The 12,710-nt window shown below is 34.7% G+C and overlaps 3 protein-coding genes across 6 annotated transcripts; 1 reads left to right on the top strand and 2 right to left on the bottom strand.

Moving 5' to 3' along the window:
• Nucleotides 1–98: 98 nt before the first annotated feature.
• On the bottom strand, nucleotides 99–1,486 carry LOC103829003 (OPA3-like protein). The gene is made up of 4 exons (XM_009104652.2): nucleotides 1,247–1,486; nucleotides 934–1,068; nucleotides 762–848; nucleotides 99–483 (listed from the first exon to the last, which is right to left on the bottom strand). The coding sequence occupies exons 1-4, from the start codon at nucleotides 1,373–1,375 to the stop codon at nucleotides 385–387; spliced, it is 450 nt and encodes a 149-aa protein (XP_009102900.1). The 5' UTR covers nucleotides 1,376–1,486; the 3' UTR covers nucleotides 99–384.
• A 337-nt stretch (nucleotides 1,487–1,823) lies between these two features.
• LOC103829004 (syntaxin-61) lies at nucleotides 1,824–3,569 on the bottom strand. Of its 4 annotated transcripts, none has more exons than XM_009104653.2 (7): nucleotides 3,334–3,569; nucleotides 3,092–3,250; nucleotides 2,893–3,006; nucleotides 2,657–2,770; nucleotides 2,376–2,563; nucleotides 2,209–2,299; nucleotides 1,824–2,133 (listed from the first exon to the last, which is right to left on the bottom strand). In XM_009104653.2, exons 2-7 carry the CDS (start codon nucleotides 3,143–3,145, stop codon nucleotides 1,957–1,959), a joined length of 738 nt encoding a protein of 245 aa, XP_009102901.1. In that variant the 5' UTR covers nucleotides 3,146–3,250; nucleotides 3,334–3,569; the 3' UTR covers nucleotides 1,824–1,956. The 4 variants fall into 4 exon arrangements, with proteins under 4 accessions (XP_009102901.1, XP_018508530.1, XP_033132045.1 ...); XM_018653014.2 differs by having other exon boundaries at nucleotides 3,092–3,190; nucleotides 3,334–3,512; XM_033276154.1 differs by having other exon boundaries at nucleotides 2,657–2,774; nucleotides 3,092–3,190; nucleotides 3,334–3,489.
• A 5,424-nt stretch (nucleotides 3,570–8,993) lies between these two features.
• On the top strand, nucleotides 8,994–9,774 carry LOC103829006 (glutaredoxin-C9). The gene has a single exon (XM_009104655.2). It carries the CDS (start codon nucleotides 9,232–9,234, stop codon nucleotides 9,640–9,642), a length of 411 nt encoding a protein of 136 aa, XP_009102903.1. The 5' UTR covers nucleotides 8,994–9,231; the 3' UTR covers nucleotides 9,643–9,774.
• The last annotated feature ends 2,936 nt before the right edge of the window (nucleotides 9,775–12,710 follow it).

Here is a 12,710-nt window from a genome sequence, read left to right on the forward strand (position 1 = left end):
ATCCATATGGTTGCGGAATTACCAGTTTGGTTTTCAGAATTATATGAATCTTTTTAAGTTGCCCAAAAAAAAACGAATGTTGAAAAGACAATATAGCATGAGCTCCACAACCTCAACATCAAAACCTTTTTATTTGTCACCAAATTTGACTTAGATAGTTGTTATAAAGCAGAATGATGGTGATACAGTATGCATATATGATGGTCGATTTACAAGAATGTGAAGGAAAGAATTGGAAACGCGTCCTCCCCATTAAAAGAATCATTACTGTATTTGTTGTTAACTTAGGATGAGTCTTGGAAAATGATTAAGATGATCAAGATGATGATGATTGGCCGGATGTATCAGCTGGATTCTCGCTACCCTTAGTATTGGGTTGCTGTCTTAACTTGAACATACCTTGGCAAGTTGTTCAACCTCAGCTAGTCTGCTCTGAAGATCCGCCATTTTCTTTTCCATTTCTTCATCTTTTATTCTCAACTCCTGTAGATGCCCAAAAAGATTCATATATCTCAATAACCAAACCTCAACACTGTTATTCCTTCTATCTCATTTGTTTTTTTCAACAAACACACAAGTCTTCCCCCGGTTTCTTAACTAGTACAATTCTACTTGGTTTAACTATTTACAAGAATGTTGCAGATAAATCAATCCTCTACAGCATACATCTGTGGTATATGCATCCCACTCTCAGTGGAACAACTGACTAACAGACAGTATGTAACAAAGAAAGATAAATCCTAACCAGAAAGTGACGTTACCTCTAGTTCCTGCTTACGTGCTTCCTCTTTTCTAGTTTCTGAGCGTGAACTTCTCTGAACCTCAAAAACAACAACGCCTCCACCCACCTGCTCATATATAATCTATTAGTTCCAGAATAGCATAGAAGAATGAACTCAAGAGAGAGAGAGAGAGAGAGAGAGAGAAAGGCACCGCAAAGATGAAGAGCTCTCCAATAAGGTCAACAGCAGCTTGAACAGCCTTCTCCTCGTCCAAGGGACGAATCTCAACATCAGTGGCGTGCCCATATATCCTTCTTTGTATTTGCGTCGTTATTCTATGGTTTCTCTGTTTCACATTTTCAACAAACAACAACATCAATTTATAGAGAAAAAAATGTTAACAATCACTATTATCCAAAACCTAAAAACCAACATATCCCAGATAGATGATTTTTTTTGTTTTCAGAAAACCAAGAATCTGAGCGAAGTTGAGTTAGAAGAAAAAGAGGATTGCAAAGGATCACCTGAGCAAAGTTGATGATAAACTGACGAAACTGGGGGTGAACCTTGGCTTGGTGCTTAAGCTGACTAGCTAAGGGCTTACTTACGGTTTTGACCAATAGCGTACCCAGTTTCATCAACGGAAGCACCATCTCTTCTTTTCTTCTTCCCAACTAACAAACTCGGGTGACTGAGCAAAATTTATGATTCCTTCAATGCACAAACTTGTGATTAATAGATGAAAGGTTTTTCGAATACTGCAGGATCGTGATTATGATGAAGAAGAAAGAAAGAAAAAGAGAAGTCAAATTTGGGGGATGGAGGGAGGCTACTCTGTCTTGTATTTAATATCTATTTGTTTATTTCTCAAATGGGAACCCTTCTTCTTTCCCAAGTTCCATTTGTTGACTATTTTATGATCTTGGACCCAGTTTTGACGGAAACCAAACGCTACTTTGCCAAGTAAATGTTTGTTTATGTGCAAAATTCAGACAATCTTGAACTTGACTTCAAGATAGATTTTAACAGCAATGTTCTAATTCTTCTGAATTTGCAACCAAATGGTAATATAGACTTTCAATCTCCAGCAAGTATCCCGAGTTACAAAACAAAATACATTTGGGGTTTGCATTTTTGATAATATGAATATTCAGATAACTTTTTTTATGTATATATATGTTCCTTTCTGTTTCAACCACAAAACATAAAACAAAAGTAACATCAAAAGACCGTCTTAGGTCAAGAAGACGAGAACGAAGAGGATGATGAACAAGACGAGCAAGAAACATATCATCATCATCTGCCCTTTCGCTCCTGCTTTCTTCATCACCATCCCCACTTTTTTCTGCACAAAGTCTAGCCTGTTCTTTGTACTGTCCATCTCCGTTCCCAGTTCATCTATTATTCTCTCCTGCACCACCAACACAAAACTTGATGCTTCTGATCTTTCAAGATGTTATATCTATCTTTCTCATATTTTACTAACCTGTGCAACGAGTTCATCATGTATAGTAAGCCCCACTCCTCCTATTCTCTCTACACTTTTACTCAGCTCGTCCAACTCTTCATCTTGCTGCCTGAAGTGCCGCAAAAAGTTGATGTCAAGCAAATAAGAGACTGCAAAATAAACAGAAACAATGAAAGAGTTTTTACTTTATCAACAGCATTTGCCTATCTGACTCTGACTGTACAAAACCGTCATCGTCTCTTCCCCCATACTGATCGTATCTATTTGCTTCACTCGAGTTTGGCATTCTCATTAGCTCTCTCCGCACTTCACTTGCATTGCCACCTCCCGCACTACCCTTACCAGCTAGCACACCGGTCTTCACATTCCGCACCTATCGTAATTGTCTCGCACAAGTCAACAACTTATGCCACTCTCTAAAGCTCAGTAGTATTATTAATAACAAACTTGTGAGTGGTGGTGGTACCTGTGTCCTAGCGTTACTAGTCCATCTCCTGCGTCTTTCAAGCTCAGCTTCATCAATGCCATACAAGGCAGGATCTTTTGCTGCTACGTTAACCGCTTTTTCCAGCTCATCTACCTTCCTATCAGTAAAAACAGCTTCAATAGCCATGAAAATGACTCTACTTTGAACACTTCACTTAGTTATTATTCTACTAAACAAGAGCCTATACATTGTACTGATTGAGTAAATACAAGTACCTGCCACTCAATGCTTCCACAGTTAGCAAGAAGCTCCTTGGTGACATGAACTTGATCCCCCATGCCTGGAGAGATACGCTCCCATTTGTGGAATGAAGATTGCAGCTTATCAATCTAACAAAGGCATCATCCATTACCAAACATCAATCAATCAATGCCCTTAGAATCTAACACAAAGAAACAGCTGAAAACAACTTACAGAATCCTGAATCTCTTCTTTAACAATGTAGAAAGGATCTTGCGCTGAAGACATTGAGTAATCCAAGGATGGGTCGAACACACAATCAAATCCCCGATTCTAACAATTGGGACGATGATCAACTCGGCAGATCTCAGAGAGTCGCAAGGTTGAAACTTTCTACAGTAGAACGGGATTTGATTTATCAATCTCTCTACCTTTGAAAGAAGAAAACTTGCGTGAAGAAGGGGTTGTTTGCTTACCTGGGAGGAGGAGATTAATCGGAAGACGGAGGCGGTGCAGATCGAGGAAGCAGAAAGAACGGCGGTGGAAGTAAAGAAGATTTTCCGGCGTGAGATCCGTCTCCTCTGACACAGCGAAAAGCACCACCTCCTGCTGCTGCTGCTGCTGCTGCTGCTGCGGTTGGGTTATTGGCGGGGGAGGATCTACAGACTTAACTTTGGGCTTACCTGGAGAAGAAGATCATAAAGCCCAATAACTAACCCATAAAGCCTTTACTTGTTTTGTTTTAACAACAAAATTATTATTGAGGCTGGTTTGGACCCTAACAATTTCAGTCGTGCCAAATACCAAATACGACCCGAACAAATTGCCAATGCTAAATACGACACTAACTCAGTTATAATTTGAAAAAACTATATGAATTTCTTAAAACGTTTCTAAATCCACATTGATTCTATAACAAAAGTTAGTCGACTGTTAACAAAAAAAAACGACATCACTTTGATATACGAAGAAAAGTGCCAATTTCGACCTCAACAATTTTATTTGTGCCAAATACTACCCGAACAAATGGTCAATGCAAAATACAACCTCAACTCAATTATAATTTTTTTAAACTACCCGGACTTCTTAAAACGTGCCTAAATCTACATTGACTCTAACAGAAGTTAGTCAACCATTAATAAGATAAGACAACGTCGTTTTGATATATATATATATATTTTTTAAATATGTTCATTATGGGTCTCAAACCAATGATGTGATACCCTTTAGTGATTGTTTTTATATATTTTAGTTATTGTTTGATATGTATATAAAAACAATAATATTTATATTGGATAAAATGATGAAGAATAGTAGTTTATATAGTTTCAAATTTGTAATAATACTTTAAAAAGTTATTTTTGTCTAGTTGTTAGTATATCCTTTAAAAGGATATCACGCATTGGTTTGAGTTCTGGAATAAACATATATTAAAAATATATATATCAAAACGACGTATTTTTATCTTGTTAACAGTTGACTAACTTATGTTAGAATCAATGCAGATTTATGTACGTTTTAAAAAGGTTTGGGTAATTTTTATTAATTATAATTGAGTTAAGGTCATAATTGGCACTGGCCATTTGTTGGGGTCATATTTGGTACAACTGAAATTGTTGAGGTCAAAATTTGCATTTTTTTCCGTATATCAAAATGACGTTGTTTTATCTTGTTAACGATTGATTAACTTATGTTAAAGTCAATATAAATTTAGGCGCATTTTAAGAAGTTTGGATTGTTCTGGTCGTATTTGGCACGACTGAAACTGTTAGGGTCGAAATTGGCATTTTTTCCAAGTTCATGTATAGAGAAGTTCGTTAAAAACAAAATTTGATACCTTTTTAATTGATGGCTGTTGTTGCTACTGTGAAAAATAATAAAGTGCTCATAAAAGCAATTGTAATTTCTAGCAAGTATTAGAATTCTACTCAGTAATACTGCAGTTTGTATTTTTGTGTCTGTGAAGAGATGCAGGCCTATAGTAGTCTAGTAGATACAGATTCAAAGAAAGAAGAAGATATTACTAGTGTTGGAGACTAGTGCGTTTTACCATATTTTAGGTACACATTTTCGGATTCACTATCAGCATTTTAAAATACTTTTTTACTAGAACTCTTTAAGAATATTATTTGTATTTAAAATTATTTTGCTTGAAAGTATATACAATTATTGGTGGACATGCATTTTAAACCCTTTTATTTTAAACGTTTTAGGACGTTGGATGTCAACACTTCCATTTCAGGATTTAGCAATTAGAAAAGGGCTTTTGAGTCCTGAAAGAACTTTAAAACGTTTTAAATCCTAAATGACCCAATAATAGAGGTAAGGATGAAATGGGTGACGTGAGTGTAAAAAGCAATGACGTCAAAGTTAACTAATAATGCTAATTTGTTGGCTTGGTGCTAACGTATACCGACTTTTCTACCGTCCATGAGAAGAAGATGGTTCTTTGTGGGGGATCTTCTAATATTTCTTTTTCTTGTGTGCATTATTAACAAGGCTCCACTATGCGGAAAATTCTGACTACAAATAATATGACATTCACGTGAAAATCCTTTTAATTATTCTAAATTTCTAATGGTTTAAAAGAAAGACTCAACTACTTCTCACAAAATCACGTCTCATAATCCACTCCCAGCTAAGATTTACCAATTCAAAACTATGATAAGATCCGGTGTATTACTGATTACATGATTACATTAGACTTCTCTATATTCTATTGTGTTTGGAAATTTAGAAATTATCTTTTAAGTATATACAACAATATTATTCGATTACCAACATTGAGTTGGGTTAGTAATTGAATCCAATAAACAAAAACGTAGGTATTTAGAGGTCACACGTTTAATTCCTGTTGAAAGTATAACTTTATGAAAGGCTATTTGGAAATTTTGATAAAGAAAAACTTTTGAGATATATATAGATGATAGATATAAACTCGAGACTTCTAAATAATAAAATAAAATGATTAGATTATCAAATGTTTACTTATAGTCCCATGATTCCGGTGCGTTGGTCAGTACTCGGTAATCCCAATAAGCACCCACTATCACTACCTGTCACATGCTAATTCAGTATTTCCAGTAATTAAACTTTTTTTATACAACCGTCTAACACAAAATAACTCAAAAGAAAACAAATATTTTCCAAGAGGTTACGGCAAGAAAAAGGTACAGGCACTGCAACATCCTTCCACTCACCTGTTTGAAGAAGAACGACAGCTCAATCAAAAATGGCTCTTCCTAAGGCAAATTGAGGAATGTTACTTCAGACAAAAATCAAGAGTAAATTGGTTACATGAAGGAGATCAGAACACAGCTTACTTCTTTCGGATTTTCCAGACGAGAACGAGCTACAACACCATCAGATCATTCATGCTCTCCTCTGGCGTCCTGCTGACTGACCCCTACTTGATGAGTTTACACGCCATCTCTCACTTCCAAAACCTCCTTGGACCAGACTCCTTATCATCGCCAAGCCATCAATCTCCTCCTCAATGGTTTGCTCAACTAATAGAGTTCTGCCCAACTGAGTTGCAAGTATCTGCAATGATCACCATACCCTCGGCTGTGGAGATCCAGAAGATATTGTTTAAGCTAAACCCGAACAAGTCTCCAGGTCCTGATGGATTTACATCGGCTTTTTACAAATCTTCCTGGAGTTTCCTTGGAGTGGAAGTGCTTACTGCGATCACTCATTTCTTCCAGCAATCTTTTCTTCCTGCCTCTGCCAACTCAACCATCCTTGCGCTTGTCCCAAAACGCCCGGGAGCCTCCTCTGTCACAGATTACCGTCCAATAAGTTGTCTAAACACTCTCTATAAAGTCATTGCAAAATTGCTAGTGAGAAAAATCAAACCTATTTTGCCTGCGCTGATTGTTCCTAATCAAACGGCTTTTGTGAAAGACAGATTGATTATGGAGAACACGGTGTTGGCTGGAGAGCTTGTCAATGGATATCACAAGAAAAAAGGGCCGAAAAGAATTACTATAAAGGTTGATATCGCCAAGGCCTTTGACACGCTCTCTTGGGACTTCCTTTTCAACTGCCTTGAAGGAATTCAGCTACCACCTATCCTCACTGAATGGCTTCGTGCGTGCATATGTACTCCAAATTTCACTATCGGTTACAATGGACGAGTGCATGGTTATTTCAAAGGGAAGAGGGGCTTAAGGCAGGGGGACCCTTTGTCCCCGTATCTGTTTGTCATTGCAATGAACGTCCTCTCGCTGATGCTAAATAAGGCGGCAGCAGACCTGAAGATAAAATATCACCACAAATGCAGCAAATCAAAACTCACTCATCTAGCTTTTGCAGACGATCTGCTGATATTTATGGATGGCTCGCTAAGCTCAGTGCAGAATGTCTTACAGGTTCTCAAGGAATTCGAGTTGAGATCAGGACTGGCAGTCAGTGTTCAAAAATCTTCTTTCTATGCTTCGGGACTATCACAAGAGGAGGTTGATGCTATCCAAGTCTCTACGGGAATGCCCAATGGGACCCTTCCTGTTCGTTACCTTGGAGTACCTCTCTGCACAAAAAAGCTGACGGCGGAAAACTGTGAGGTCTTAATCCAACAAATTAAAGCAAAGTTTACTTCATGGAGTGTCAAGACTCTCTCTTTTGCTGGTAGGCTACTCTTAATAAAAACGGTGGTGGCGGGTGTAAACAACTTTTGGTGCTCTACTTTCCTACTCCCTAAAGCCTGTGTGACAAGAATAAATTCTCTCTGCGGCTTATTCTTATGGAAAGGACGACTAGATGTGCATCACTCAGCAAAGGTCTCGTGGGAGGTGGTGACTAAGGAAAAAGCTAGTGGAGGATTGGGAGTGAAGGATCTAGTTACTTGGAACAAGGCTTGCTGTTTAAAACTAATTTGGTTGTTGTTCTTTCAAGCAGGATCGATATGGGTTGGATGGTTCAAGACTGAGGTTTTAAAAGGTTCCCTATCTAACTTCTGGACTATGAAAGCGACAACAACAAACTCTTGGTTGGCTAACAAGCTATTCAAGTTGAGAGATGAAGTCTTTACCTGGATAAAGATGAAAGTGGGAAATGGTGAATCCTGTAGATTCTGGTCGGACAACTGGTCCCCCTTTGGGAAGCTCTCGCAATTTATACTGACCGATCAAACTTCTCGTATGGGCATTGATGCAAACTCCACTATTTCAGACCTCTTTATTGATGGGAGATGGATGATTCCCCCGGCGCGGTCAGAGAAAATGGTACAACTCCACATCTTTTTCACTACATTTGCTCTTACTGATACAGAAGATTGCTATGAATGGGTGATTGATGACAAGCCGAAATCAAGATTTAACACTAGTCAGGTTTATAAGAAACTAAGGGGTCAGGAAGCAACAGTACCATGGGCTCAAAGCGTTTGGATTACAGGAGGCATCCCTCGACATAGTTTTCTCACTTGGCTGTTCGTCTTGAATCGATGCCCTACCAGAGACCGCCTCCGGAGCTGGGGTCTCCAGACGGATGTTGTTTGCCTGCTCTGCAACCAGGAGCCTGAAACTAGAGATCACTTATACTTTCACTGCCCCTTCAGCTTTGCAATATGGGAGGAAATTGGGAGGAGATGTGACCTGCAACCGCTCCAGAACTGGGATCAGACCATGATTCAAATGCAATCTCTTCAAGGAAACAAATACAAGAAACGACTTACCCTTCTCTGTTGGCAATCATCGATTTATTGGATTTGGCAGGAGAGGAATAAGAGGCTTCACAACCAACAATTTCGATCACCAGAAGCTATTATTTCTCTCATCACTCGTCAAATTACGGATCGGATCTCTGCTTATCGATTGGACTCTCCTGCGATCTCTTCGATCATCATGCAACTTTGGTTCTCAACGCAAACTTGACCCGATCTGTCTCTTTCTTTTCCATTGGGTGGGCTTGGATCACTCTCTGTTCTATTATTATGGGTTCAAATGGGCTAAAACTTTGGGTGGGACTATAGCCATGCTATATATAAGTATGGGCTTGTAAACATTGTTTTTTCGTTTTCATTATATATAAATATAAGCCTTTGGTCAAAAACAAATATTTTCCCATTTCTTTATTGATTTAAATTACTAAATTTTATGTAACACAACACGTCGAAAGGAAATAAAAAACGTGCTGATTTTTATTAGAATAATAGAGTGATGACAAAAAGTCAGCGTGAATCATGTGATACGGTATAAAGACACGGTCCTATGACTAAGTCTACTCTCACCCGGTGACGTAGATCTGCATCAGCCAACGTTTGCTATGACGCACATCCTCACGTAACATCGTTGACGCAAGATGTTCCTTTCTCTCTTTATATATATAACATTAAACCTTCCCATTACTGGCATATTTAAAGCATATTTGAAAAAATGCAAGGAACAATTTCTTGTTCAAGGCACTATCCTATGATCCCCGCAGCGGAATCTCTGCGGCCGCTGCCGCTTAGAACGCAGGGAAACGATGAGAGCGTTCGGATGTTGGTGGAGGAGAACGCGGTTATGGTGATTGGACGGAAAGGATGTTGTATGTGCATCGTTGTGAAGAGGCTGCTCTTTGGACTTGGAGTAAATCCGGCGGTTCTTGAGATCGATGAGAAGAGGGAAGTGGAAGTTATGAGTGAACTAGAGAAGATTGGCGCCAAAGACGGCAGAGAAACGGTGATGTTACCGGCGGTTTATATAGGAGGGGTGTTGTTTGGAGGGTTAGATAGGGTTATGGCAACTCATATCTCCGGTGAGTTGGTTCCAATTCTTAAGGAGGTCGGAGCTTTGTGGCTGTGAATATATCAAATGAAATCTTAAACTTATGTTAAATCTTGATTCAGTAAATAATTAATTCATTTTTACGTTTTTTTAACGGATTAATGTTTTTCCTTTACATAACTCGGATAAAAAAAACAAAAGTTCTTTTTTTTTTTTAACTCTGAAAGAACTTTATTAATGATTCAAAGTAGCAGCAAGAACCAAATATCCAAACAAACCGAAAACCAAACAAAACAAAGAAACTTCTCCAAACAAGGCACCGAGCATATAGCTCCACCTATCAACCAAAAACACCTAAACACATTCCATACCAACAGCCGATCAAGACCTCTGTTACAAGAAAAAACAAAAAAGTTCTAAACCGAAAACCAAAAAAAACAAAAGTTCTAAAGTTGAGAAAGTTACAAGAATATGTATTCATTAAATTATAAAAAAAAACGTCAGTATTTCTCTGTTGTGACTTGGGCTAGTTTTTTTAAAAAATATACCAAGACATAGAATCATATATATATATATATATGCTTAATATATAGTCCAATTGACAACACAACATATCATAATTATATATATTTTATATATTAATTGAGAAACATTACAACTTCTTTTTGTAATCATTAGAGAAATAGGTTGGTTCATCTAATTATATAATAAGTTTTTATTAAATTAACCATAAATTTATTATTAATGTTCTTTATTATTTATTTAAATAAACGTTACGCTATTGCCTAATGTGACTAAAGTATATATATATAATAATTAATGATTTTGAATAATAAAGATTTAATAAATATTAGTGTATCTTCTATCATATTTATTTAATTTTAAAATATTAAAATAAATTAAAAAAACACAAAAACCATATAATAAAAATTTAGATTTTTATGTATATGTTATATTTTGAATTATTTAAAATGACTATAAATTATTAAAATTGATAAAAGTTTCACATTCAAATTTTGTGATCCATGGTTTAAATATTTTGTTATGACAAAATATAAATGATTACAAAATCATAAAAGTAAAAAGTCTAATTCAACTAACTATTAAGATTAATATATACATATATATATATCATTTTAAATTAAACTAAAACCATATAAAATATATAAATATTTTAGTTTTGAAATTTATTTTGAATAATATTTTTGATAAAGCTTTAAACGAACATTGGCAACTTTATTTAAAAAAATATATAAATTACTAAAACTATTAATCTCACAATAAAAATTTTGTTATCACTAATTTAAAGTTTTTGTTATTAAATATACAAATGATAAAAAACACATATGAGTAGAAAACATAATTTAAAAGACATTAATATTAAAAATATATTATGTGTGTTAATATCATTTAAACTTAATTACATATTCTATCAAATAGAAAAAAAATTATTGTTTAGACTAATAAAGTTGATTTATATGTTCGCACCAATGTAATTATATATGTAATAGTTACTGATTTTTAATTATTCAATATATATTTATTATTTCATAAAATGTAAAAACATATAATAAATAAAATAATATATATATATATATATAATATTCATCCCGCGCAAGGTGCATATCTTATCCTATTAATCATTAATAAACAATACAAGTTGAACAAAAAAAAAACATATGACGTGCCATTTTGAATTTTCAAAACAATAAATAAATGTGCTTATGGAATGGAATATTATGAGTTGTGTCCACCATTTTTTTAAATAATAATATATACTTGTGCGGGTGCACAGATCAATAATCTTTTACATCTAATAGTATTAATGTTAGTTTTTAATTCAGTTTCTCAAGAAAAATTTATAAAAAAATAAGAAAAAGTTGAGCAAAAAAAATTGAAAAATTTGAAAAAGAAGTGAAAACCTTTGACAAAAATGTGAGAGATAGTGGTAATTGTGTTTTTAATATTTAAATTTAATCACATAACTAAAATTATGTAAAAATAGTTGAGGGAGCAGAACCAAGACTATAGCAATGTCGATAAAAAAAAATCTTAATTTAGTGTTTTTTAATTGAATTGTTAGTTTTCTAAATTGTCTCTTTCTCTTTTTTTTTTAACTAGGAATTGTACCCACGCGATGTTGCGCGGCCGTTCAGTGCAATTAAAAATTTCGTTACATTGTATTGATAGAACTACGATGTAAGTTTCATTGATGTGGTAGTCTTGTAAGTAAAGTAATAGTTGTTATAATGTGCTAAAAATATGTGTGTTATTACATAAGACAATGTCAATCGCAAGATGATTTTATTACATTTGTTGTTATCTTATTGTCTCGAGTTTGAATATTGAAGGACTGAGTTACTTACTATGATTAATGTATCCTACTACATGTTATCTTAATAACATTTATAATTAAAAAAAATTTAAACATAAGAAATACAAGCTTTCTAGATATATCTATTATTTTAAAGTAAACTAATATAACACTTTTAACTAATTTTGTATTTTAAATTAATTTCTATAATAAAATTTTTAAAACTAGAATAATCTGTGGCTCTTCTGGTTGACAAAGTGGTAGCTTGACTTTTTTCTTGTTGATGCACTGTTATTTTTTTAAACGGCTGATATAGATAGGGTTGGAACTCATTAGTTGAAATTGGTAGTGCATATAGGAAGATGAAGAGTTATGTTGTTTCAAAAGTTACTTGCCAAACTCATTTTCAGTAGGTGTGATCGCTGCTTTTCATTTTATTGTCTAACACCTGTTCTAATTTTGTTGGATACTACTAATTGTATAGGAATTGTAATTTATAAATATATAAAAGAAACAAGCTCACACTTAAGATTGATTGAAATATTATTACTTATAGTAATCTAACTGTAGCTAAAAGAATGACAGAAATGAAAGAGAAACCCATTGAGATGTTTAATAAAAGAAAAGGCACTCTTAGTAATTTTCAATGTAAAGATACATTTATCTGGGATGATGACATAAATAAAACCATTGTTTGTAATGTTTATTTCTAATTATATAGACTCAGATCATTAATATTTGATTCAGTTAATATTTACATAATGTTTACTATTACGGTTTATAAGCTAATTAGTAATCGTTAAGTTTTGAATGATATCTATAAATATATTTA

The sequence above is a fragment of the Brassica rapa genome, chromosome A07 (assembly GCF_000309985.2).
Source record: "Brassica rapa cultivar Chiifu-401-42 chromosome A07, CAAS_Brap_v3.01, whole genome shotgun sequence".
In the NCBI taxonomy this organism is placed as follows: domain Eukaryota; kingdom Viridiplantae; phylum Streptophyta; class Magnoliopsida; order Brassicales; family Brassicaceae; genus Brassica; species Brassica rapa.

Excerpts from the sequence above, each read along its gene's own strand:
- LOC103829004 (XM_009104653.2), bottom strand. The coding sequence starts at position 3,145 with ATGTCTTCAGCGCAAGATCCTTTCTACATTGTTAAAGAAGAGATTCAG. Across the intron at positions 2,771-2,892 it reads GTGGAAGCATTGAGTGGCAG|GTAGATGAGCTGGAAAAAGC; the intron begins GTACTTGTATTT and ends ACTGATAGGAAG. Across the intron at positions 2,564-2,656 it reads CTAGTAACGCTAGGACACAG|GTGCGGAATGTGAAGACCGG; the intron begins GTACCACCACCA and ends CAATTACGATAG.
- LOC103829003 (XM_009104652.2), bottom strand. The coding sequence starts at position 1,375 with ATGGTGCTTCCGTTGATGAAACTGGGTACGCTATTGGTCAAAACCGTA. Across the intron at positions 1,069-1,246 it reads TTATCATCAACTTTGCTCAG|AGAAACCATAGAATAACGAC; the intron begins GTGATCCTTTGC and ends AATGTGAAACAG. Across the intron at positions 849-933 it reads GAGAGCTCTTCATCTTTGCG|GTGGGTGGAGGCGTTGTTGT; the intron begins GTGCCTTTCTCT and ends ATATATGAGCAG.
- LOC103829006 (XM_009104655.2), top strand. The coding sequence starts at position 9,232 with ATGCAAGGAACAATTTCTTGTTCAAGGCACTATCCTATGATCCCCGCA.